The 27,921-nt window shown below is 45.2% G+C and overlaps 1 protein-coding gene across 3 annotated transcripts in view; it reads right to left on the bottom strand.

Moving 5' to 3' along the window:
- Positions 1–27,921, bottom strand: part of PPP2R5C (protein phosphatase 2 regulatory subunit B'gamma) — a 1,141,542-nt gene that overhangs the window by 227,211 nt on the left and 886,410 nt on the right. For all 3 annotated transcript variants that reach the window (XM_069208343.1, XM_069208345.1, XM_069208344.1), the window contains one exon: positions 19,741–19,868. In XM_069208343.1, coding sequence (XP_069064444.1) covers positions 19,741–19,868 — 128 coding nt within the window. The remainder of the gene's footprint in view (positions 1–19,740; positions 19,869–27,921) is intronic.

Below are 27,921 nucleotides of genomic sequence, written 5' to 3'. Positions count from 1 at the left end.
CAAGGCAGCAGAACTGACAGAGGTTGAAGCTCATCCACAAAACATGGTGAATGTATTTGTGATGAGAAAAAACGTCAGCTGTAGGGGCAGCTCTATGGCACAGTTAACATATGGAAAATATTTTTTTGCGTTCCATTGTGGCACCACAAAGTGCTTTGGTAGGGGCCGGGGAAGCCCGTGGACCAAAACTTTGATAACATGCATCACAACAGGTAATTTCAACACAGGCATTTGGTTTGATATATAAGAAGGCCGAAAGGGCCAGCAAGCAACCTTTAACAGTGCCCACTGAAAGTCCTAGCTGAGCCAAAGACAGAACAAACAGCAACACATCAACAGTTTGGCTTGCAAAGGCTCATTATTACAGATGCTACTCCGAGCCACAAACTTGTTCAAGAGTACTGTGCAAATGGATTTCATATAAGAACGCATGGCTACCAGGATGAAATCCACTGCTTCAGGAGGTAGATCTAAGGCAGTCAGTCACTTATTCTCCACGATTGCCCACACCCATTTGCAAAACCCTGCTGTATTTCAACAACAAAAGATCCTACCAAAGAGGCAGGCTGAGCTTAGGACTGATGCTAATGCCCAAAACCTCCAGGTATCACACTTTCCTGAAACATTCCAGGTATACTCGTACGTCCACTAATAGATGATTTATAAAACTTGGTTAGGAGAGGCTGCAGAGGGAATGCATATAAATATATATAGGGACCCCCTAAAATACTCCCTGGGGCAGGGGAAATAAACAATATACAAAACAGAAAACCCCACAGGCAACCATATATAAATATATATGGAAAATGTCACTTACCCAGTGTACATCTGTTCGTGGCATGAGACGCTGCAGATTCACATGCTTTGCACATCCCGCCATCTAGTGTTGGGCTCGGAGTGTTATAAGTTGTTTTTCTTCGAAGAAGTCTTTCGAGTCACAAGATCGAGGGACTCCTCCCCTTTCGGCTCCATTGCGCATGGGCGTCGACTCCATCTTAGATTGTTTTCCCCGCAGAGGGTGAGGTAGGAGTTGTGTATTAGAGTAATAGTGCCCATGCAATGGAGTAAACATGTATGTACATAATGTAGTTAAAAGTGATATATTTAAAAATTTACAAAAGTTTAGGATCAACTTCGAAACGGCTACAGGCTCCCAGGGAGGCGGGTGGGCGCATGTGAATCTGAAGCGTCTCATGCCACGAACAGATGTACACTGGGTAAGTGACATTTTCCGTTCGATGGCATGTGTAGCTGCAGATACACATGCTTTGCATAGACTAGTAAGCAGTTATCCCCCCAAAAGCAGTGGTTCAGCCTGTAGGAGTTGAAGTTGTCTGAAACAAAGTTCGTAGTACTGCTTGTCCTACTGTGGCTTGTTGTGCTGTTAACACATCCACGCAGTAGTGCTTGGTAAACGTATGAGGCGTAGACCATGTGGCTGCCTTACATATTTCAGTCATTGGAATGTTTCCTAGAAAGGCCATGGGAGCACCTTTCTTTCTAGTTGAGTGTGCCCTCGGTGTAATAGGCAGTTCTCTTTTTGCTTTGAGATAACAGGTTTGAATGCATTTAACTATCCATCTAGCAATGCCTTGTTTTGAAATTGGATTACCTGTATGAGGTTTTTGGAAAGCAACAAATAATTGTTTTGTTTTCCAAATTTGTTTTGTTCTGTCAAAGTAGTACATTAACGCTCTTTTGATGTCTAATGTATGTAGTGCTCTCTCAGCTACAGAATCTGGCTGTGGGAAGAACACTGGTAGTTCTACTGTTTGATTCAAGTGGAACGGTGATATGACTTTTGGTAAAAATTTTGGATTTGTCCGTAGAACTACTTCATGTTTGTGTATTTGAATAAATGGTTCTTGTATGGTAAATGCTTGGATTTCACTGACTCTTCTTAAAGATGTGATGGCAATTAGAAATGCAACTTTCCATGTTAAATATTGCATTTCACATGAGTGCATGGGTTCAAATGGTGGCCCCATGAGTCGTGTTCAGACAATGTTGAGGTTCCACGAAGGAACTGGTGGTGTTCTTGGTGGTATAATTCTTTTTAGGCCTTCCATACAGGCTTTTATGACTGGTATCCTAAACAGTGAAGTTGAGTGGGTAATTTGCAGGTAAGCCGAAATTGCGGTAAGATGCATCTTAATGGATGAAAAAGCTAGTTTTGACTTTTGCAAATGTAGCAAAAAGCTTACGATGTCTGTAGCAGATGCGTGTAAGGGTTGAATTTGATTATTATGGAAATAATAAACAAACCTTTTCCACTTATTTGCATAGCAATGTCTAGTGGTTGGTTTTCTAGCTTGTTTTATGACTTCCATGCATTCCTGTGAAAGGTCTAAGTGTCCGAACTCTAAGACTTCAGGAGCCAAATTGCTAGATTCAGCAATGCTGGATTGGGGTGTCTGATCTGTTGATTGTGTTGAGTTAACAGATCTGGTCTGTTTGGTAGTTTGATATGAGGCACTACTGAGAGGTCTAGTAGGGTTGTGTACCAAGGTTGTCTTGCCCAAGTTAGTGCTATGAGTATGAGTTTGAGTTTGTTTTGACTCAACTTGTTTACTAGATATGGAAGGAGTGGGAGAGGGGGAAAAGCGTATGCAAATATCCCTGACCAACTCATCCATAACGCATTGCCCAGAGACTGATGTTGTGGGTACCTGGATGCGAAGTTTTGGCACTTTGCGTTTTCTTTTGTTGCAAACAGGTCTATTTGTGGTGTTCCCCAATTTTGGAAGTAAGTGTGTAGTACTTGGGGGTGAATCTCCCATTCGTGGATCTGTTGGTGATCCCGAGAGAGACTGTCTGCTTATTGATTCTGTATCCCTGGAATGAACTGTGCTATCAGGCGAATGTGGTTGTGTATCGCCCAATGCTATATTTTCTGTGTTAGGAGACACAACTGTGTTGAGTGTGTTCCTCCCTGTTTGTTTAGGTAATACATTGTTGTCATGTTGTCTGTTTTGACAAGAATGTGTTTGTGGCTTATTATTGGTTGAAATGCTTTTAACGCAAAAAATACTGCCAATAGTTCTAAGTGATTTATGTGAAACTGTTTTTGCCGAGAGTCCCATTGTCCCTGGATGCTGTGTTGATTGAGGTGTGCTCCCCACCCTATCATGGAGGCATCTGTAGTTATTACGTATTGAGGCACTGGGTCTTGAAAAGGCCGCCCTTGGTTTAAATTGATATTGTTCCACCATTGAAGCGAGGTGTATGTTTGGCGGTCTATCAACACTAGATCTAGAAGTTGACCCTCTGCCTGAGACCATTGTGATGCTAGGCACTGCTGTAAGGGCCGCATGTGCAATCTGGCGTTTGGGACAATGGCTATGCATGAGGACACCATGCCTAGTAGTTTCATTACTATTTTGACTTGTATTCTGTGGTTTGTATTACATTGTGAAATGCTTGTACTCTTTGTGGACTTCGCGTGGCAATCGCTTTTGCTGTGTCGATTGTTTCCCCTAAGTATTGCTGTGTCTGACACGGCTGAAGGTGTGACTTTGTGTAGTTGATTGAGAAACCTAGTTTGTGTAGGGTTTTTATGACATACTTGTGTGTTGTAAACACCGTTCTAGTGTGTTGGTTTTGATTAAGCAATCGTCTAGGTACGGGAACACATGTATTTGCTGCCTTCTGATATGCGCAGCTACTACTGCCAGGCATTTTGTAAAAACTCTTGGCGCAGTTGTTATTCCGAATGGCAACACCTTGAATTGGTAATGTACCCCTTGGAATACAAATCTTAGGTACTTTCTGTGTGAAGGATGTATCGGTATATGGAAATATGCATCCTTTAGGTCTAGTGTTGTCATGTAGTCTTGTTGTTTGAGCAGTGGGATTACGTCTTGTAATGTCACCATGTGAAAGTGGTCTGATTTGATGTAGGTATTTAATGTTCTGAGATCTAATATAGGTCTCAGTGTTTTGTCCTTTTTGGGTATGAGAAAGTACAGAGAGTAAACTCCTGTTCCTTTTTGTTGCATTGATACTAATTGTATTGCTCCTTTTTGTAGCAATGCCTGGACCTCTAGTCCTAGAAGATCCATGTGTTGTTTTGACATTGTGTGTTTTCGGTGCAACATCTGGAGGGAATCTGAGAAATTCTATGCAATAACCATGCTGGATAATTGCCAGTACCCAAGTGTCTGTTGTTATCTCTTCCCAATGTTTGTAAAAATTGCTTAGTCTTCCCCCCACAGGTGTTATGTGTTGGGGATTTGTGACTTGGAAGTCACTGCTTGTTTTGAGGAGCTTTGGGGCTTTGGAACTTCCCTCTATTTTTTTGGGAATTGTCCCCCTCTATATTGTCCCCGAAAACGTCCCCGTTGGTATTGACTTTGATAAGTGGGCCTTGTTTGTGAGGTTGTGGGTTCTGTAGCTTGTCCTCGAAACCCCCCTCTAAACTGTGTTTTGCGCAATGTGCCTCTGCTATGTGGGGAGTAGAGTGCGCCCATGGCTTTGGCCGTATCAGTGTCTTTTTTAAGTTTTTCTATAGCAGTGTCCACCTCCGGCCCAAACAACTGCTGTCCATTAAACGGCATATTCAGCACGGCTTGTTGTATTTCCGGCTTGAATCCTGATGTACGCAACCATGCGTGTCTCCTTATTGGTACTGCAGTATTTACTGTCCTTGCAGCTGTATCTGCTGCATCCATTGCTGACCGTATCTGATTATTTGAGATACTTTGTCCTTCCCTCCACCACTTGTTGTACCCTTTTCTGGCACTCTTTGGGTAAGTGTTCTATGAAATGCTGCATTTCGTCCCAATGAGCCCTATCATATCTTGCCAGAAGTGCTTGTGAGTTGGCAATGCGCCATTGGTTTGCTGCAACCCTTTTTCCTGCAGCGTCAAATTTGCGACTCTCCTTGTCTGGAGGTGGTGCGTCTCCCGAGGTGTGAGAGTTTGCTCTCTTGCGAGCTGCCCCTACTACCACAGAGTCTGGTGCTAATTGCTGCGTGATATACACAGGATCTGTAGGTGATGGCTTGTACTTTTTCTACACCCTTGGAGTTATGGCCCTGCCCTTCACAGGCTCATGAAACACCTGTTTGGAGTGTTTTAGCATTCCCGGTAGCATAGGTAAGCTCTGGTATTGGCTATGAGTGGAGGATAGTGTATTAAACAAAAAGTCATCCTCAATCGGTTCTGCATGCAAGGTGACATTATGAAAAGCCACTGCCCTTGAGACCACCTGCGTGTAGGATGTACTGTCCTCAGGTGGGGACGGTCTCGCTGGGTAACAGTATGGGCTGTTATCCGATACTGGCGCATCATAAAGGTCCCATGCGTCGGGATTGACTTGACTCATTGCAGTATGCGTTGGGGATTGCATCAGTGGTGGAGTGTCTACCGGTGATGTGTGCATTGATGGTGGTGGAGATGGTGGCGGAGTTGTCTGTCTTGCCACCTTTGCCTGTGGCTGCTTGTCCTTTTCCTGAAAGGCAAGTCTCCTTTTCATCTTAATTGGGGGAAGAGTGCTTACCTTCCCTGTGTCCTTTTGAATGTGGAGCCTCCTTTGAGTGTAGTCTGGCTCCATTGATTCTAGTTCTTGTCCAAACTTATGTCCTTGCATTTGGGAGGACAATCCCTGTTCCTCTGTGTAGGAACCTGATTTCGGTTCCGAGGCTGGATGTTTCGGGATGGGAACCTTTTCGGTAGCCTTTTTCGGCTCCGACGACACTTTATTTTCGGCGTTGTGATCTCTCAGTGCCGACCCATTTTGGTGCCGCTGTCTCGGTGCCGAACTTGCTCTGAGCCGCTGTCTCGGGCTTGAGATTGCTGTGTGCCGGTATCTCGACCGAAGTCGGATGCCTTCGATACAAGCGTGCCCTTTTTCGGTGCCGATGACCGGTCACCTATTTTACGGGTTAAGCCATGGCCTGTTGGCGGTGGCATCCCCTGGGCTTTTGTGGTCTTCTCGTGAGTTTTATGTTTCAACGTCTTACTCACGGTTTTAGGCGTTTCTTCTGGATCGAGCTCGTCCGAGTCCGACTCCTGGATGGAGAAGCTTTCCTCTTCCTCCTCCAAATGCCTTTGTCCTGTCGGCGCCGACGCCATTTGCAGCCTTCTCGCCCTTCGGTCTCTTAATGTCTTCCTCGACCGAAACGCTCGACAGGCTTCACACGTATCTTCTTTGTGTTCTGGAGACAAACACAAGTTACAGACCAGGTGCTGATCTGTATACGGATACTTGTTGTGACATTTTGGGCAGAAGCGGAATGGGGTCCGTTTCATCAGCCTTGAAGAGACACATGGCCGGGCCGACCAGGCCCCGATGGGCGATCGAAAAAACCCCAAAGGGCCACCGGAGCTCTTCAAAAATCGGTGTCGATCTGTAGTAACTAACCCGATACCGAACGCAAACAATACCGTCGATTTTTCCGAGATTCGAACTAACTTTCCAAACCGAAACACGGAGCGAAAAGGAACACGTCCGAACCCGATGGCGGAAAAAAAACAATCTAAGATGGAGTCGACGCCGACGCGCAATGGAGCCGAAAGGGGAGGAGTCCCTCGATCTCGTGACTGGAAAGACTTCTTCGAAGAAAAACAACTTGTAACACTCCGAGCCCAACACTAGATGGCAGGATGTGCAAAGCATATGTATCTGCAGCTACACATGCCATCGAACATATATATATATATATATATATATATATATATATATATATATATGGAAAATGTCACTTACCCAGTGTACATCTGTTCGTGGCATGAGACACTGCAGATTCACATGCTGTGCATTATCCTGCGATCTAGTGTTGGGCTCGGAGTGTTACAAGTTGTTTTTCTTCGAAGAAGCCATTTCGAGTCACAAGACCAAGGGACTCCTCCCTTTCGGCTCCATTGCACATGGGCGTCGACTCCATCTTAGATTGTTTTCCCCGCAGAGGGTGAGGAAGGAGTTGTGTATATAGTAAAGGTGCTCATGCAATGGAGTATGTATGTACATAATGTATATAAAAATAGTCTATATTTACAAATTTAAAAATGTTAAGTTCCATCAACTTATAACGGCTACAGGCTCCCGGGGAGGCGGGAGGGCGCATGTGAATCTGCAGCGTCTCATGCCACGAACAGATGTACACTGGTTAAGTGACATTTTCCGTTCGATAGCATATGTAGCTGCAGATACACATGCTGTGCATAGACTGGTAAGCAGTTATCTCCCCAAAAGCGGTGGTTTAGCCTGTAGGAGTTGAAGTTGTCTGAAATAATGTTCGTAATACAGCCTGTCCTACTGTGGCTTGTTGTGTTGTTAACACATCTACGCAGTAATGTTTTGTGAATATATGAGGCGTAGACCATGTGGTTGCCTTACAGATTTCTGCCATAGGTGTATTTCCTAGAAAAGGCATTGTGGCGCCTTTCTTTCTAGTGGAGTGTGCCTTTGGCGTTAGGTAGGTCTCTTTTTGCTTTAATATAGCAGGTCTGAATACATTTCACTATCCATCTGGCTTTGCCTTGTTTGGATATTGGATTTCCTGCATGAGAGGTTTTTGGAAGGCTACAAACAATTGCTTTGTTTTGCAAAACTGTTTTATTCTATCAATGTAATACATTAGTGCTTTTTTAATGTCTAACGTATTTAAGGCTCTTTCAGCTACTGAGTCTGGTTGTGGAAAAAAGACTGGGAGTTCCACTGTTTGGTTTAGGTGGAATGGTGATATAACTTTTGGTAAGAATTTGGGATTTGTACAGAGAACCACCTTATGTTTATGTATTTGTATAAAGGGTTCGTGTATAGTAAATGCTTGTATTTCACTTACTCTTCTAAGAGATGTGATAGCTATTAGGAAGGCTACTTTCCAGGTTAAGTATTGCATCTCACAAGAGTGCATGGGTTCAAATGGTGGTCCCATGAGTCGTGTTAATACAATATTGAGGTTCCACGAGGGAACAGGTGGTGTTCTTGGGGGTATGATTCTTTTTAAACCCTCCATAAATGCTTTGATGACTGGGATTCTAAAGAGTGATGTTGAATGTGTAATCTGCAGGTAGGCAGATATTGCTGTGAGATGTATTTTAATAAAAGAGAATGCTAGTTTAGATTTTTGTAAGTGTAATAAGTAGCTTACAAAGTTTTGGGCGGAAGCATGTAGTGGTTGAATTTGATTATTATGGCAGTAATAAACAAATCTTTTCCATTTGTTTGCGTATCAATGTCTTGTAGTAGGTTTCCTAGCTTGTTTAATGGCCTCCATACATTCCTGTGTAAGGTCTAAGTGTCCAAACTCTAAGACTTCAGGAGCCAGATTGCTAGATTGAGCGATGCTGGATTCGGGTGTCTGATCTGTTGTTTGTGTTGAGTTAACAGATGTGGTTTGTTTGGTAGTTTGATATGAGGTACTACTGACAGGTCCAGTAGTGTTGTATACCATGGCTGGCGGGCCCAGGTTGGTGCTATTAGTATTAGTTTGAGTTTGTTTTGACTCAATTTGTTTATTAGATAAGGAAGGAGTGGGAGGGGGGAAAAGCGTAAGCAAATATCCCTGACCAGCTCATCCATAACGCATTGCCCTGAGACTGATCTTGTGGGTACCTGGATGCGAAGTTTCGGCATTTTGCGTTTTGTTTTGTTGCAAATAGATCTATTTGTGGGGTTCCCTGGAATCTGGAAGTAAGAGTTTAGTATTTGGGGATGAATCTCCCATTCGTGGATTTGTTTGTGATCCCGAGACAGATTGTCTGCTAACTGGTTCTGAATTCCTGGAATGAATTGTGCTATTAGGCGAATGTGGTTGTGAATCGCCCAATGCCATATTTTTTGTGAAGGGGAGGCACAACTGTGTCGAGTGTGTCCCTCCATGTTTGTTTAGGTAATACATTGTTGTCATGTTGTCTGTTTTGACAAGAATGTATTTGTGGGTTATTATGGGTTGAAATGCTTTTAGCGTTAGAAATACTGCTAACAGTTCTAAGTGGTTTATGTGAAACCGTCTTTGCTGTATGTCCCATTGTCCTTAGATGCTGTGTTGATTGAGGTGTGCCCCCAACCCTGTCATGGAAGCATCTGTTGTTATCACGTATTGTGGCACTGGGTCTTGAAAAGGCCGCCCTTGGTTTAAATTTATACTGTTCCACCATTGAAGCGAGATGTATGTTTGGCGGTCTATCAACACCAGATCTAGAAGTTGACCCTGTGCTTGTGACCATTGTGATGCTAGGCACTGTTGTAAGGGCCGCATGTGCAGCTTTGCATTTGGGACAATGGCTATGCATGAAGACATCATGCCTAGCAGTTTCATTACCATTTTGACCTGTATCTTTTGTTTTGGATACATGGCTTGTATTACAATGTGAAATGTTTGAACTCTTTGTGGACTTGGAGTGGCAATCCCTTTTGCAGTGTTGATTGTCGCCCCTAGGTATTGCTGTGTTTGACACGGCAAAAGGTGTGACTTTGGGTAGTTGATCGAGAAACCTAGTTTGTGTAGGGTTTCTATGACATATTTTGTGTGTTGTGAACACTGTATTTGCGTGTTGGTTTTGATTAACCAATCATCTAGGTACGGGAACACATGTATTTGCTGCCTTCTGATATGTGCAGCAACTACTGCCAGGCATTTTGTAAAAACTCTTGGCGCAGTTGTTATTCCGAATGGCAACACTTTGAATTGGTAATGTATCCCTTGGAATACAAACCTTAGGTACTTTCTGTGTGAAGGATGTATTGGTATATGGAAATATGCATCCTTTAGATCCAGTGTTGTCATGTAGTCTTGTTGTTTGAGCAGTGGGATTACGTTTTGTAATGTAACCATGTGAAAGTGGTCTGATTTGATGTATGTATTTAATGTTCTGAGATCTAGTATAGGCCTTAGACTTTTGTCTTTTTTGGGTATTAAAAAGTACAGTGAGTAAACTCCTGTGTTTAACTGTTCTTTTGGCACTAATTCTATTGCTTCTTTTTGTAGCAATGCTTGAACTTCTAATCCTAGAAGATCTATATGTTGTTTTGACATATTGTGTGTTTTCGGTGGGACATTTGGAGGGAATTTGAGAAATTCTATGCAATAACCATGCTGGATAATTGCCAGTACCCAAGTATCTGTTGTTATCTCCTCCCAATGTTTGTAAAATTGGCTTAGTCTCCCCCCCACAGGTGTTATGTGATGGGGGTGTGTGACTTGTAAGTCACTGCTTATTTTGAGGAGTTTTGGGGCTTTGGAACTTACCTCTATTTTTCTGGAATTGTCCCCCTCTATATTGCCCCCGAAAACCTCCCCGCTGATATTGGCTTTGGTAAGTGGGCCTTGTTTGTGATGTTGTGGTTTCTGTAGGTTGCCCTCGAAACCCTCCCCTAAAAGGTGTTTTGCGAAATGTGCCTCTGCTCTGCGGGGAGTAGAGTGCACCCATGTCTTTTGCTGTATCAGTGTCTTTCTTGAGTTTATCACTAGCAGTGTCTACTTCCGGCCCAAACAACTGCTGTTCATTAAATGGCATATTTAGCACGGCTTGTTGAATTTCCGGCTTGAATCCTGACATACGCAGCCATGCGTGCCTTCTTATTGTTATTGCAGTATTTACTGTCCTTGCAGCCGTATCTGCTGCATCGATTGAAGACCGTATCTGATTATTAGAGATACTTTGTCCTTCTTCCACCACTTGTTGTGCTCTTTTTTGGAAATCTTTGGGTAAGTGTTCTATGAAATGTTGCATTTCATCCCAGTGAGCTCTATCGTATCTTGCCAAAAGTGCTTGTGAATTGGCAATGCGCCATTGGTTTGCTGCTTGTGCTGCAACCCTTTTGCCCGCAGCATCAAATTTGCGACTCTCCTTGTCTGGAGGTGGTGCGTCCCCTGAGGTATGAGAGTTCGCTCTCTTACGAGCTGCCCCGACAACTACTGAGTCTGGTGTTAACTGTGTTGTAATATAAACTGGATCTGTTGGTGGTGGCTTGTACTTTTTCTCCACCCTTGGAGTTATGGCTCGGCCTTTAACAGGATCCTGAAAGATTTGTTTTGAATGTTTTAGCATTCCTGGGAGCATAGGTAGGCTTTGGTATTGGCTATGAGTGGAGGATAGCGTGTTAAACAAAAAATCATCCTCAATTGGTTCGGAATGCAAGGTGACGTTATGGAAAGCAGCTGCCCTTGCGACCACCTGTGTATAAGATGTACTGTCCTCCGGTGGTGATGGCCTCGCAGGGTATGAGTCTGGGCTGTTGTCCGATACTGGAGCATCGTAAAGGTCCAATGCATCAGGATCATCTTGACTCATAGTAGTATGAGTCGGGGAGTGCATCAGTGGAGGAGTTGTTACCGGTGATGTGTGCATTGATGGTGGTGGAGTTGTTTTTCTTGCTACCTTTGCCTGTGGCTGCTTGTCCTTTTCTTGAAAGGCAAGTCTTCTTTTTATTTTAATTGGGGGAAGAGTGGTTATCTTCCCCGTGTCTTCTTGAATGTGGAGCCTTCTTTGAGTATAGTCTGGCTCTACTGCTTCAAGTTCCTCTCCGAATTTATGCTTTTGCATTTGGGAGGACAATCCTTGTTCCTCTGTATAGGAACCTGTTTTCGGCTCCGAGGATAGATGTTTCGGAACCAAAATATTTCAGTTGTCTTTTTAGGCTCCGAAGAAACCTTTTTTATTTTCGGCGTGGTGGTGTCTCGGTGCCGAACTTCTTCGGTGCCGCTGTCCCGGTGCCGAAATTTCTCGGAGCCGATGTCTCGGGTCCGAGATTGCTGTGTGGCGGTATCTCGACCAGAGTCGAATGACTTCGACACAAGCGTGCCCTTTTTCGGTGCCTTGGGTCGGTCACCTATTTTTTGGGTTAAGCCATGGCCTGTTGGCGGTGGCGTCCCCTGGGCTTTTGTTGTCTTCTCGTGAGTCTTATGTTTCGACGTCTTACTCACGGTTTTCGGCATTTCTTCGGCCTCGAACTCTTCCGAGTCCGACTCGTGGATGGAGAAAGCTTCTTCTTCCTCCTCGAAACGCTCTTGTCCTGTCGGCGTCGACGCCATCTGCAGTCTTCTGGCTCTTCGGTCTCTTAATGTCTTCCTCGACCAAAACGCTCGACAGGCTTCACAAGTATCTTCCTTGTGCTCTGGAGACAAGCACAAGTTACAGACCAGATGCTGATCCGCATACGGATACTTGTTATGGCATTTTGGACAGAAGCGGAATGGGGTCCGTTCCATCAGCCTTGAAGTCACACGTGGCCGGGCCGACCAGGCCCCGACGGGGGATCGAAAAAAAAAACCCTAAGGGCCACCGGAGCTCTTCAAAATTCGGTGTTGATCTGTTGTAACTAACCCGATACCGAACGCAAACAATACCGACGTTTTTCCCGAGATTCTAACTAACTTTCCGACCCGAAACACAGAGCGAAAAGGAACACGTCCGAACCCGATGGCGGAAAAAAAACAATCTAAGATGGAGTCGACGCCCATGCGCAATGGAGTCGAAATTGGAGGAGTCCCTCGGTCTCGTGACTCGAAAAGACTTCTTCGAAGAAAAACAACTTGTAACACTCCGAGCCCAACACCAGATGGCGGGATGTGCACAGCATGTGTATCTGCAGCTACACATGCCATCGAACATATAAATATATATATAATGGAAAATGTCACTTACCTTGTGTACATCTGGTGTAGGATACCTGGAGGCGAAGCTTGGGCATTTTCTGCTGTGGCAAAAAGGTCTACCTGAGGAGTTCCCTACTTTGTGAAGAATGCTTGAAGAACTTGTGGGTGAAGTTCCCATTCATGGACTTGTTGCTGCATCCTGCTGAGCAAGTCTGCAAATTTGTTGTCCCTTCCTGAGAGATACTCTGCCACCAGGTGAATGTGGTGGTGGAAAGCCCACCTCCATATCATCGGAGTTGTGACAATTGGGATGATAGTGTTCTCTCCTTACTTCTGTAGATAATACATGGCTGTTATGTTGCCCGTGTGGACTAAGACAGCCTTGTGAGACAAGTGATGAAGAAATGCTTTCAGGGCTAGAAATACGGCCTGAAGCTCGAGGTAATTGATATGTAGGGATGACTGGTGACTGAGATCCCAAAGACCCAGTACTGTGAGGTCTTGCAAGTGAACGCCCCAACCCGTCAGAGATGTATCTGTGGTCAGAATTACCTGAGGCACAGGGTCCAGAAAAGGCTGCCCTTTCAAGAGGTTGGTGGTGTTTCACCATTTCAGAGCAGTGAGTATGGCGGTCTAACACTACTAGATCTTCCAGGTGACCTAGTGACTGAGACCACTGACGAGACAGATACTGCTGTATGGGGACGCATGTGGAGTTGGGCATGGGGAACGATGGCAACACAGGACGCCATCATCCCCAACAGGCACATGATAGCCCTGACTGTGTGTGTGTGCAATTCCCCTGAAACTGGGGGAGCAGAGACAGAAAACTCTGAACTTGGGCCGAGTTGGGATATGCTAGCCCCAACTCCGCATTGAGAATAGCTCCTAGGTAGGGCTGGACCTGAACGGGTTGAAGGTGGGATTTGGAAAAACTGATTGTGAAGCCCAGACTATGAAGGAGACTGTAGGAATCTGGTTCTCTGTACAGTCCACTAGAAGGAAGTATACTGCGCAGAGAGTCCAGTGTATCCCGATTTGGTATTGCAGAGGTAAAAGCAGATAGGACTAATGCTCTATTTGTGGTCGTGTGGGCAGTAGTTAGGCTTATCAGAGTAGTGTTAAGCATTTGCTGTTCTCAAAGAGGCAATAAATGAGACATTCAAAGAATAAATCTGAGGCCAATTTAGAAAAATAACTCTTACTATAAATGTTTCAAACCCAAGAACTTTGTAATCAGGTAAGTGGACCTTTGGCATAAATACTTTGCAGTTTCAAAAATAGATACTTATCCTATGGAGGAAAACAATGTTCAGCAAACACAGGTTTACATTGACTTGCAAAGCTAATCTCAGGGATTTAAGGGAAGTACTGGGCACTGATCAGAACCACACCAACAGTACACACCGGGCCCCTAGGGTGGCCAGGTGCAATAAGGCGCCAGGAGCCCAGTTGTTCCCAATGGGAGTTTGCTCCTCGTAAAGACAGGCTGCAGGCTCTGGCTAGGAAGCCAGTCAGGGACAACAAGCAGATAGGTAGTAGGCTTGGGGTGCTGGGGGACGTAGGTGTACCTTTGGTCCTCTTTTCCTGTGCCCAGGGGCGACGGATGCAGGGGTGTCTTTAGGTGTTGGATTTTCACAGCCAGGAGCACTCTCAGTCACGGGCTCCTGGGTGTTGATACTGCAGCCATCATGGGGGAGTCCAGCAGGGATGGACCCAGGGTGAACTCGAGCTCTTTGAAGCCAGGTGACATTGTTGCACCGGTGACCCACCTCAGCTGGGGTCAGGGGTCATGGGTGCAGTGGTTGCTGGAGATGTCAGAGTTTCTCTCTCCACAAGCCTGTGGAAAGGGAACCTATGTGCAGAGGCTGCCGGCATCCTGGGTGAGTCCATGATGGGTGAGACCACACTGGACTGTCTCTGGGCAGCTGGGCACCGTTGGTTGGCTTCATCTCGGATTGTAGATGTTGGGTGCAGAGGTCTCTTCTGGTATTGGTTTCTGGGGTTCCAGCAGCTGCAGAGTCTTTTCTTTGGAGCTTCTTTTTGCAGGGCAAGTCGGCTGCCCACAGGAGACTTGAGGCTTAATTGAAGGCTGGATGATTTGGCTTCTTGTGCAGGATCCTTCGAGGTCAGCAGGCAGGCCAGAGGGGCTGGTTCCAGGTTTTCCTCTTTTGCGGGTGCAACTCTTTTTTGTCCAGGTATTCTTAGGTTTTTGAAATCTGAGTTCTAAGGTTCAGGGGTGCCACCTAAATACTCGATCTAGGGGCGATACAGGGAGTGCCAGGCAGTTGCTAATAGGCTGACCACCTTTAGGGTGACTACTTCCTTCTTATGACCACTTCTGCTGGAAGTGGGCATGAAACTAACTCTAGTGGCCTAATTCCTTCTAAGCAAGATGAGGAATTGGAAAAGTAGTGCCCACTTCAGCTCATCCACTTTAAAGGTGGGAATGGCATGAAGTGGGCAGTACTAATTTAACTAATTTTCTTGCCTGTTCTACTGCCAAAAGTGGGGTCAGGACGAGGGATTGGTCATCTCCAGCATTTGGAGAGACCTGGGTCACATTACAAAGGCGGCAAGGCCTTTGAAGCTTACCACACTGGAATGTTCATCCTGCATGGGAGAGGTCACAGGTCTGCCCAGAGCAGGCCTTTGTCTCATACCCTCGAGAGCACTGGCTCTTACTTTGGTGGGCCAGAAACGTAACTGTGGTGTCTGAACTGGTCAGGACCGGTCTGTCAGCACACTAGTAGCTAGTAGGTTTTCAGGGTCCACCTCTAAGGTGCCCTCTGTGTGCATTTTGTCATAAATCCAGCAATGGGGCCAGAAAGGGTTTATTATTCTGAGATGTTTGATACCAAATATCCCAGGATACACACAAGCTCTCATGTGACTGGGGAACTCGTATTGACCAGCGTCCAGCACATGCATTTAAAATGGCTTACCTGTGCCCTTACTATGTCTCCAAATCGACAGACATAGCAGGGGCAAATCTGCTCATGAATATATGCCCTCACATGTGCCTGGATGCACCTTGCCCTAGGAGTGATTTACACCTGGCACATGCTGTAATAGGGGACCTAGCACACAGGAGCATGCAACAGATTGAGTTTTCAATTTAGCCTCACGAAAACAAGCAGCCTGCAATGGCAGCACTTGTGTGAGGTTGGTGAGGGGACTTTGTGGGTTGGCACAACTGGTGCTGCAGTCCTCAAACTTTCCTTAGTAACCCAGGCCCTAGGTACCAAGGGTACCATTTACTACGGACCTACAGTGGTAGCTAAAGATTTTGCCAATTCTGCAAAACTACTGTGCAGTTTTGAGGAAGAGATCTGGCACTTGGGACCTGGTTAGCAGGGACCCAGAGCACTAAGCCAAAGCAACATCAGAAACCAGGCATAAAGTGGGGGCTAACCATGTCAGAAAGGGTGCTTTCCTACAGAGATCTACTGTCAACTGAGTGTGATATTGGCTCTGTGGCAATGTGCTGGCTTTGATGAGCGAGTCGTCTAGGTAAGGGAACACGTGTATGTTCTGTCTTCTGAGGTGTGCCTCAACTACACCTAAGCACTTTATGAAGACTCTGGGAGCTGTTGGGGCTCCGAAAGGCAGGACTGGTAATGTTTGCCTGCAACCACAAATCTTAGGTATTTTCGGTGTGCAGGTTGGACAGGAATATGAAAGTAGGCATCCTTTAGATCTAGAGCCGTCAAAGTTGATTTGTTGCAGAAGTGGAATAGCATCTTGAAGAGTAACCATGTAAAAGTGTTCAGAGAGAATGTATTGGTTTAATGGTCTGAGGGTCATAATAGGCATGAGAGTGTCGTCTTTTTGGGAATAAGAAAATATAGGGAGTATACCCCTGATTCCTGGTGTTGTAAGTAAACAGGCTCGATGGCCTCTTTGAGAAGAAAAGATTGAACGTATTTTTTGAGAAGGGTGAGGTGCTTGTGGGATAGACTGAGTGTGAGGGGGAATGTTAGGAAGAGTGCTAATGAGCTCCAGACAATACCCATGTTAGATAATGGAAAGGACCCATTGGTCCGTGGTGATGTTGACCCATTCTGGATGAAAATCTTAAAACTGTCCCCTGACAGTTGTGGAGTTAGTGGGGGAAGACAGAGGTAGTCACTGCTTTGCAGTGGAGGAAGAGCCTCGAGAGGCAGTGCTCTTACTTCTGCCCATATTGTTGCTGCGTTTGTAGGACCCCCCCCCCCCATAGAAACCTCTACAACAGGAGGGTGGAGGCTGTCTGGTTTGGTAAGTAGACGCCTCAGAGGATGTAGCTTTGTAAGCACCTCTGAAGGTGGGGGTGACAAAAGTGCTCCTTTGTGCCTTAGCCGGATCTCTCTTTTTTCAGCTTCAAGGGCACTTGAGGTGCAAAAAGATGATTCTTATCAAAGGGCGTGGTAAGGACCGCTTGCTGTACCTCTGCGGCTCCTAGACCACAGAGTATAGAATTATTAGTTATTGTTTGCCCCTCTGCAACAATTTGATGCCCTCTCTTGCAGTGCTCCTCTGGAAGAAATTGGATGAGCTCCTCCATTTCATCCCAGTGAGCTCAGTCAAATCAAGCCAGTAAACCCTGTGAATTGGAGATACTCCAATAATTAGCTGCCAGTGCAGCCACTCTAGTCGGCAACATCTATTTTCTTACCCTCCCTCTCAGGAGGAGGAGGTCCCCTGTGGCCTGGATATTTGGCATGCTTAATGCAGAGGGGGCTTCTATGGAACCTTGAGGGACCAGTGACCTATTGTATAATGGATCTGAGGGAGCAGGCTTATATCTCTTGGCTACTCTTGAGGAGATAACCCTTCAGCGGACAGGTTCTTTGAAAACTTCCTCAGCACGAGGAAGCATGCCAGGGAGCATAGGGAGAAATTGGATATCCCTGTAGGGAGAAATTGGATGTCCCTGTGGGTAGATGTAAGCGTATTGAGCAGGAAGTCCTGTTCAATAGGGTCCCTGTGTAGCTCTGCATTCTGGAAAGCGGCTATCCTGGCCACAACCTGTTGGTAGGATGTACTATCCTCTAGTAGTGAGGGGCGTGCGGGGTACAAGTCTGGATCACTGGGGAGGATGAGGTCAGGGTCATAAGCTCCCATGGATATGGGTCATGCTGTGTCCCACCCAAACCTTACCCAACATATAAAGGGGACCCCCTGAGGGGTATAATCTCCTGCAGTAGGTGAGGCAGGTGAAAGAGGAGGTGAGGGAGGGGGTGGAGAAGGTGGATCAGGAGGAGGCAGTGAAGGGTTGTGAGGTGTGCTGGTAGCCTTTTTCATACTAGTCTTCTTTGGAGGTGGAGAAGTGTCCAAAACTTCTTGGACAGACAGCTTCCTTTTGAAGAGTGCACATGAAGAAGCAATAATGTGTCCTGTAATCTCCTGGATATGGAGGACGCGCTGATGAGCATCCATAGTCCTCAGAATGGGTTCCACGGGAGAAGGTGTAGATTAAGATTGACTGGAGTCTTTCTGTTCTGATGTTTTTGGATCCATGGATTTCCACACCAAAGTTTTAGGTCTGTGCAATTTCAGGACGCTTAGATGGAGGCCGTAGCCTGCCAGGTCTGAGCCGAAGTTCGGACCGAGATGGAAGCGGTGTCTCAGACTGAGGTGCTGGTGGTTGAAGACGACATCTTGGTCTTGGCTATTTTTGAAGCTGAGCCAGAGGGAGGGCCAGATGAAATGGATTTTCGGATCCGGCCTTTGCCTGGTGGCAGTGGCAGTCCGGCGACCTCTACAAAGGACCTTTATACATTTTTTGGGTGGGGAGAAGGGGCACGGTACTCACAGGTTGAGTAGATGTTACCTTGTGGCTTTTAATGGCCAACTGCACGTCGAAGCCGGGATTGAGAAGGTTGCATCTTGTTGCTCAGGTTCCTCCTGGGATTGTTCCTCCCAAAAGATGTCCACGGTGTTGTCCTGAGTCTTGTGCGCCATTTCCAGTTGACAACTCTGGGGTCCCGAAACATCTTCTTCGACCAGAAGGATCTGCAGGCGTCACAGGTAGTTTTCTGGTGATTGGGAAGAGGCAGAAGTTTCACACCAGATGTTGATCATTGTGGGGAAATTTAATGTGGCATCGAGGACAGAAATGAAATGGCATTCTTTGTATCAGCTCAGCATAATGGTCTGGGCTGCGTGGCGAGGTAGGCCGGAGACAGGTGAGGAAGCCCTAGAAGGCTAACGGTCGGTGCCTGGACCGACAATTCAAGATTAACTCTTAGTTAGGAATGTGCTATCGAGATACAACACCATCGTAAAACAGAAGACAGAAAGAAAGGTTTTGAACCGGAGCCTGTCAAAAGACAGAGCAAATACATACACGTCCGAACCCAACGCTGAAGAAGAAAAAATCTAGCAAATGAGTCTATGCCCATGCGCAGTATCACCGAGAGGAGCAGCCGCTCGAACCAGTGACTTGAAACGCTCTTTCGAAGAAAAACAACATACAACACTCCGGCCCAACACTAGATGACAAGAGTATGCAGAGCATGTGTATCCGCAGCCACTGAACATGTAGTTTCAGGATCCAATCTGGCACTAAGAAGGATTCCACCAAGGAAGCTGCTGCGGAAGCGGGTATCCATTAGGAATAAGTTAACTTTTACACAAAACTGTCTGGTTTCATTAACGTAACAACATCAGCTGTTGGTTTCCCCAAGTTTATAGCAACCATTTAAATTATATTTTTAGAAGAAATCTCTCCTCAGAGGAACAACAAGAAAATACAATAACATTCACAACACTGAAAATCTAAATTTTGTTTAAGTCCAACTGACCAATTTGATGACATCTACAAAATATATAAGACTCTTATAATTCACACTAATCCTATTCCAAACTATGGCCAAGCTTTCCTCAATTTACAAAGAAAACCACTGGAAGCTGTACTTTGGAAATCCTCAAGATTTATATTTTTAGATTCAGGTGTGCTTTTTCAACACAACACTATAGAAATGAACAAATTCATATTGTTATAATAAACAAATTAATATTGTTTTAATGACAGAATATTAGCAGGTTATTAAAATAGATTTATCTTGCTTAAAGTGGTTATATTGAACCTAAAAAAGTTAATTCCCTATTTGAAGCGCTTTTCATATACTCAATCAAGAAATTTGATACATTCAAAAGAAATGAAAAATACTTGTAATGATTTTAATTTTTGCCAAACAATTTTCTCTTACTTGTTCCAATGTGTCTTTGAGTTGCGATACAAGGATGGAAACATAATGGGTAAAATTTTTGCTGCATTGTCACTGATCAGACTCATAATATATTCATTGTTCCAATAGTACAATGCTCTCTCCGCCACCTAAAGATAGAAAAAGGCAATATCAAAACCTATTCTGAAAATCACGGACATTGACAAATAAGGAATAGGTTCTAACCTGTACCTCCCGTTCGCTCGTAAGGGAATTTCCATTAGAGTCATAAGCACTGAATAGTTCTGCCCACGTGCAAGGACCCCGGAGCACTTCTTCATAATATATCCTCTTAAGTGGAAATGTTCTCCTTTCTTCGGGAAGGCCTGCAGAATCACTTGAGAGAACAAAAATTATGCAACCTATAGGGATAGGCTACAATGACCTCAATACTCAATCTTTAGTTCAAAAAAAGGGGGCCAAGAGATTACATCTGTATATAATTTGATGCTTTGGAAAAAAAACTGCATAAATGTCTTTCACAAACCCTTTTTTGGAGTAACAGAGAGATGAAGCAGCCTAGGACAGAGTAGCCGCATGGGATGCCATTATAGGAGTCTGTGCCTTTAAGAAGCCAGAGATTACGAGTACCCCATCATGCTAAGCAGGTGACAATTGCTTCAGTTCTTTTTTAAGGCGATGTGTGTGTGAGGACACTTTTAGAGTAATGATGAACTCTGTCCAATCCATCTGGGAGGAGGGAGAGTTGCTTATGGATAGAATGGAAATTCCCCTATGAAGGAATGAAAATGTCACTTACCCAGTGTACATCTGTTCGTGGCATCAGTCGCTGAGATTCACATGGGCTGCATAGCTCGCCATCTGGTGTTGGGTCGGAGTGTTACAAGTTGTTTTTCTTCGAAGAAGTGTTTGAGTCACTGGACCGAGTGGCTCCTCCTTCTGTGCTCATTGCGCATGGGCGTCGACTCCATATTCGATTGTTTTCCCCGCAGAGGGTGAGGTAGGAGTTGTACTATAGTAATAGTGCCCGCGCAATGAAATGTGTAAGTATGTACCTATTAAAGGTTTAAATAATATATATACAAATGTACAAAATTGAAGGTAACTTCTGAACTGCTACAGGCTTCCGGGGAGGTGGGTGGGCCCATGTGAATCTCAGCGACTGATGCCACGAACAGATCTACACTGGGTAAGTGACATTTTCAGTTCGATGGCATCTGTCGCTGTAGATACACATGGTCTGCATAGACTAGTAAGTAGTTATTTCCCCATAAGCGGTGGTTTAGCCTGTAGGAGTAGAAGTTGTCTGAAATAGAGTTCTTAATACAGCTTGACCTACTGCAGCTTGTTGTGCGGATAGCACATCTATACAGTAGTGTTTGGTGAATGTGTGAGGCGTAGACCATGTGGCTGCCTTACATATTTCATGCATTGGGATGTTTCCTAAAAAGGCCATTGAAGCACCTTTTTTCCTTGTTGAATGTGCCCTGGGAGTAATGGGCAGTTGTCTTTTTGCTTTAAGGTAGCAGATTTGGATGCATTTAACAATCCATCTGGCTATACCTTGTTTTGATATTGGGTTACCTGCATGAGGTTTTTGGAATGCAATAAATAGCTGTTTAGTCTTTCTGATGTTCTTTGTTCTGTCAATGTAGTACATTAATGCTCTTTTGACATCTAGTGTATGTAGTGCTCTTTCAGCCACAGAATCTGGCTGTGGGAAAAAAACTGGTAGTTCTACCGTTTGATTTAGATGGAACGGTGAAATAACTTTTGGTAAAAATTTTGGATTAGGTCGTAGGACTACCTTATTTTTATGTATTTGTATAAAAGGTTCCTGTGTTGTGAACGCTTGAATTTCACTTACTCTTCTCAGAGATGTAATGGCGATGAGAAAGGCAACTTTCCAGGTTAGGAATTGTATTCCGCAAGAGTGCATGGGTTCGAAAGGTGGGCCCATGAGTCTTGTTAGGACCACGTTTAGGTTCCATGAAGGAACAGGTGGTGTTCTTGGTGGTATAATTCTTTTAAGACCTTCTATGAATGCTTTGATGACTGGTATCCTATACAAGGAAGTTGAATAGGTAGTCTGCAAGTATGCAGATATTGCTGCAAGGTGTATTTTAATAGAAGAGAAGACTAGCTTTGCTTTTTGTAAATGGAGCAAGTAATTTACTATATGTTTTGGAGTTGCGTCTAGTGGTTGTATCTGATTATGATGGCAGTAACAAACAAATCTTTTCCACTTACTTGCGTAGCAGTGTCTAGTGGATGGCCTTCTGGCCTGCTTTATGACCTCCATACACTCTTGGCTAAGTTGTAAGTGTCCGAATTCTAGGATTTCAGGAGCCAGATTGCTAGATTCAGCGATGCTGGATCTGGGTGTCTGATCTGTTGGTTGTGTTGCGTTAACAGATCTGGTTTGTTCGGCAGTTTGATGTGGGGTACTACAGAAAGATCTAGCAGTGTTGTGTACCAGGGTTGTCTTGCCCACGTTGGTGCTATTAAAATGAGTTTGAGTTTGTTTTGACTCAATTTGTTTACTAGATAAGGGAGGAGAGGGAGAGGAGGAAAAGCGTAAGCAAATATTCCTGACCAGTTCATCCATAGGGCATTGCCTTGGGATTGCTTGTGTGGGTATCTGGACGCGAAGTTTTGGCACTTTGCGTTCTCTTTTGTTGCAAATAAGTCTATTTGAGGTGTTCCCCAGAGTGTGAAGTAGGTGTTCAGAATTTGTGGGTGGATTTCCCATTCGTGGACTTGCTGGTGATCTCGAGAGAGATTGTCTGCCAGTTGATTCTGGATCCCTGGAATAAACTGTGCTATGAGGCGAATTTGATGGTGGATTGCCCACTTCCATATGTTTTGAGCTAATAAGCTTAACTGCGTTGAATGTGTTCCTCCTTGTTTGTTTAGATAATACATCGTTGTCATGTTGTCTGTTTTGACAAGGATGTATTTGTGGGTTATGATTGGTTGGAAAGCTTTTAGTGCTTGAAAAACTGCTAATAATTCTAGATGATTTATATGCAGTTTTGTTTGATGTATGTTCCATTGTCCTCTTATGTTGTGTTGATTGAGATGTGCTCCCCACCCTGTCATGGAAGCATCTGTTGTTATTACGTACTGTGGCACTGGGTCTTGGAAAGGCCGCCCTTTGTTTAAATTTATACTGTTCCACCATAGAAGCGAGAGGTAAGTTTGGCGGTCTATTAACACCAGATCTAGAAGGTGACCCTGTGCTTGAGACCACTGTGAGGCTAGGCACTGTTGTAAGGGCCTCATGTGCAGTCTTGCGTTTGGGACAATGGCTATGCATGAGGACATCATGCCTAGGAGCTGTAGTATTGTTCTTGCTTGTATTGTTTGATTTGGAGACATGTGTTGAATGACTCTGTTGAAATTGTGAATTCTTTGTGGAGTTGGCGTTGCTACTCCTTTTGTCGTGTCTATTATGGCTCCTAGATATTGCTGTACTTTGCTTGGCTGAACGTTGGATTTTGCAAAGTTGACGGTGAACCCTAGTTTGTAGAGGGTTTGTATGACTTGATTTGTGTGGTTTGAGCATTGTGTGAGCGAACTGGTTTTGATTAGCCAGTCGTCTAGATACGGGAATACATGTATTTGCTGCCTTCTGATGTGTGCAGCGACTACTGCTAGGCATTTTGTGAATACCCTTGGAGCGGTTGTTAAACCGAAAGGCAATACTTTGAATTGGTAATGTATTCCTTTGAATACAAACCTTAGATATTTTCTGTGTGATTGATGTATTGGTATATGGAAATATGCGTCTTTGAGGTCTAGGGTTGTCATGTAGTTGTGTTTTTTGAGCAATGGTAAAACTTCTTGTAGTGTGACCATGTGAAAGTGGTCTGATTTGATGAATGTGTTTACTACTCTGAGGTCTAGAATTGGTCTCAGTGTTTTGTCCTTTTTTGGTATCAAGAAGTACAGTGAATAAACTCCTGTGTTTATTTGTGTACTTGGTACTAATTCTATTGCATTTTTTTGCAGTAGTGCTTGAACTTCTATCTCTAGAAGCTGTGAATGGTGTTTTGATAAATTTTGTGATTTTGGTGGTATGTCTGGAGGGAATTGCAGGAATTCTATGCAATAACCATGTTGGATAATTGCTAGAACCCATGTGTCTGTAGTTATTTCCTCCCATGCTTCGTAATATTGACCTATCCTTCCCCCCACTGGTGTTGTGTGGGGGGGGTGAGTGACGTGTGAGTCACAGCTTGTTGGTAGTGGTTTTGGGGCTTTGAAATCTTCCTCTATTCCTAGGGAATTGCCCTCCTCTATACTGGCCCCGAAAACCTCCCCTGTACTGTCCCTGGTAGGTGGACGGTGCGGACTGTGAGGTACTGGCTTGTGTGGCCTGACCCCGAACCCTCCTCTAAAAGGTGTTTTGCGGAAGGTGGTATAAGATCCTCTGCTCTGCGGGGAGTAGAGTGCGCCCATGGCCTTGGCAGTGTCAGTGTCCTTTTTGAGCTTTTCTATGGCTGTGTCGACCTCCGGACCGAACAGAAGTTTTTCGTTTACTGGCATGTTAAGTACTGCCTGCTGAATTTCTGGCTTGAATCCAGACGTTCTGAGCCATGCGTGCCTACGGATGGTAACCGACGTATTAATGGTCCTTGCGGCTGTGTCTGCTGCATCCATAGAGGAGCGTATTTGATTGTTGGAAATGTTTTGACCCTCTTCAACAACCTGTTTTGCTCTTTTTTGTAGATCTTTTGGGAGATGTTCAATGAGATGCTGCATCTCATCCCAGTGGGCTCTGTCGTATCGCGCTAGCAGCGCTTGTGAGTTTGCGATGCGCCACTGGTTTGCTGCCTGGACAGCGACCCTCTTCCCGGCTGCATCGAACTTTCTGCTTTCTTTATCTGGGGGAGGTGCATCCCCAGAAGTGTGTGAATTTGCCCGTTTTCTGGCAGCCCCTACCACCACAGAATCTGGTGGCAGCTGAGAGGTGATGAATACAGGGTCCGTAGGAGGCGCCTTATACTTTTTGTCCACTCTAGGCGTTACTGCCCTACTTTTAACTGGCTCCTTGAAGATCTCCTTTGCATGGCGTAGCATGCCTGGGAGCATAGGCAGGCTTTGGTAGGAGCCGTGGGTGGAGGAGAGGGTGTTAAATAAAAAGTCATCCTCTACTTGTTCAGAGTGTAGTTCCACATTATGGAACTGAGCTGCTCTAGCCACCACTTGTGAATAGGCTGTGCTGTCCTCAGGTGGTGATGGCCTAGTTGGGTATGTGTCTGGGCTGTTATCAGACACTGGTGCATCGTACAAGTCCCACGCGTCATTATCTTGGTCGTCGTGGCTCATGGCGGTGTGAGCTGCCGAATGTGACGGGGTGTAAGTTGGCGAAGCCGGAGTTACAGGTGGAGGCGAGGGAGGAGGTGTTACCGTCTTTGCTGTTTGTTGCTGAGGAGCCTCTCGTGCTACAAACTGAAGTGTTCTCTTTCTTTTGACAGGTGGAAGGGTACTGATCTTCCCTGTCCCCTGCTGAATAAAGATACGCTTTTGCGTGTGATCCACTTCAGTGGATTGCAGTTCCTGTTCGAATCTGTGTCTTTTCATTTGTGAAGACATAGAAAGTTCTTCAGTATAGGAGCCTGAAACTGGGTCTGTTGGTGCTTTTTTCGGCTCCGAAAACCCTGTTGTTTGTTTTTTCGGCTCCGAGGTAACCTTCCTCTTCTTTTGTGCCGAAAAATCTTGGCCTCTATGGTCTTCGGCGCCACTGTCTCGGCGTCGATCCGTGTCGACACCGAACTCTCGGTGTCGATGCTTCTGTTTAGCACTCTCTCGGTCCCGAGGAGGCTGCGTGCCGGTGTCTCGACCGGAGTCGGACGATCTCGACACTGAATGGGCCTTTTTCGGTGCCGATTGTTGGTCACCGTGAAGTTGGGTGGAGCCATGGCCGGTTGGCAGTGGCGTCCCCTGGGCCTTTTTGCCTTTTTTAATTTCTGATCTCGACGTCTTACTCACAGTTTTTGTATTGTCGAGTTCGTCGGAGTCTGAATCCTGGATGGAAAAGGATTCCTCCTGTTCCTCTTCTGTCTCGAACTGTCGATGCTCCTTTGGCGTGGACGCCATATGCAGTCTTCTCGCTCGACGGTCACGCAGAGTTTTTCAGGACCGGAACGCCCGACAGGCCTCACAGGATTCTTCGCTGTGCTCGGGTGACAGGCACAGGTTACAGACCGAGTGTTGGTCCGTATAGGGATATTTGTTGTGGCATTCAGGGCAGAATCAAAACGGGGTCCGTTCCATCGGCGTTGTTCTCCACGCGGTCGGGCCGACTAGGCCCCGACAGTGTGCCGAAATCTACCCCGAAGGGCACCGAAGCGCTTCGATGTTCAATGCGTTGTCGTCTGTGTTTATCTCGAACCGGATCGCAACGATACCGTCGAAAATCTTCCGTTTTCAGCTATCTCTCCGTTCCGAAACTCGGAGCGACAGGAACACGTCTGAACCCGATGGCGGAAAGAAAACAATCGAATATGGAGTCGACGCCCATGCGCAATGAGCACAGAAGGAGGAGCCACTCGGTCCAGTGAGTCGAAAACACTTCTTCGAAGAAAAACAACTTGTAACACTCCGACCCAACACCAGATGGCGAGCTATGCAGACCATGTGTATCTACAGCGACAGATGCCATCGAACCTGTAGTTACAGGGAAGAAACTATTCCTCATCTCATAGCGGATTTCCATTTTTAGTCCATCCCTGCCTGAGACAGTGGAGTGGACAATAAACAATGCCCTTTCAAGCAAACAGATTCCTAAGGGAGGCCTGCCCTATTTAAGCATCTGCTCTGGCATCTGACTCCAAGCAGCAGACCGTGGTTAATGTGCAGACAGATCTCTAGGTGGCTGCTTTGCAAATCTCTTTGATAGGGATATTTTGTTTTAATAAAGCAGTTGTAGCTGCTTTACGCCTAAAGGAGTGTGCTTTAGGCTTAGCTGATAGTGTTTTATTAGCCATTTGATAACATAAGAGAATACAAGAAACAATCCAACGGAAGATGGACTGTTTAGAAGAGGCCAAACCTGTACAGACTGGACCACAGTTGATAAACAGCTGGTCTGATCTTCGAATGTCATGTCTTGTCTAGACAGAATTTTAAAACTCTTCCTACATCCAGGGAATGGAGAGATCTTTCTGCTGGAGTAGAGGGATTCTGGAAAAAAGTTGGGAGCGATATAGTCTGATTAACATGAAAATCTGAAATAACCTTGGGAAGACATTTCAGATTAGTTCAACCACTTTGTGGGAGTGGAAGACTGTATATGGTTTGTGAGAACAGAGAGCCTGGATTTCGCTGACCGTGGGAGCTGATGTTATTGCTACAAGGAAAGCTGCTTTCCAGGAGAGGTGTTGCAGGAATGCTTTGTGAATAGGTTCAAAAGGGTCATGCATGAGACGTGAGTCGCAATTTAAAGCTCCCATGGTGGTGAGGGACATTTAATGGGCGGAAAAATCTTTTTCAAACCTTCTAGAAAATATTTGATGACTGGGATTTTGAAAAAAGGATTGTGAAGGCTATTTTCTGTAGGCAGTAAGGGCTGCCAGGTGAACCTTTGTAGAGGAAAACTGTAAGCAAGATGTTGCCCGATGGAACAAGTATGGCAGTATGACGTCCTGGAAAGACATGGGGTCCACGTTGTTGGAGGAACACCAAATGCTGAATCACTTCCACTTGAAGGGATATGCGGAAGGTGTTGAAGGCTGCTTATACTCTGAGGATGTCTATGCATTCCTTTGGCAGTTTCAAGTGTCCATACTGTACTAGATCAGTAGCCATGATGCCAAATTCAAGGAGAGATTGGGGTGTAGTATCTGTCCTTGGAACTTCGTCAAGAGGTCTGCCCTCCATGACAGCCAGAGATGTGGACGGATGGACCAGTGAAGGAGGCCCATGGACCACCACTGACGTGGCCACTCTAGAGATATTAGGATCATCTTGGCTCTCTAGTTGGACAGCTGGATGAGAACTGCTGGTATTAAGGGAATCGGTGAAAAAACGTAAAGAAATTTGCTGGACCAGTAAATCCATTGGCAATTCCTAAGCGTCCCTAGATGGTAATACTTCAAGGAGAAGCTTTGGCATTTTTTTTTTCTGTGGTGGCAAGCAGGTTTATGGAAGGGGTGCCCCATAGATTAAATAAGTTGTGAATGACGTTGTAGTACA

This window comes from Pleurodeles waltl, chromosome 9 (genome assembly GCF_031143425.1).
Source record: "Pleurodeles waltl isolate 20211129_DDA chromosome 9, aPleWal1.hap1.20221129, whole genome shotgun sequence".
Classification (NCBI taxonomy): Eukaryota; Metazoa; Chordata; class Amphibia; order Caudata; family Salamandridae; genus Pleurodeles; species Pleurodeles waltl.
The sequence above is the reverse complement of the archived record's forward strand: the minus strand, read 5'-3'. Positions and strand labels throughout refer to the sequence as shown.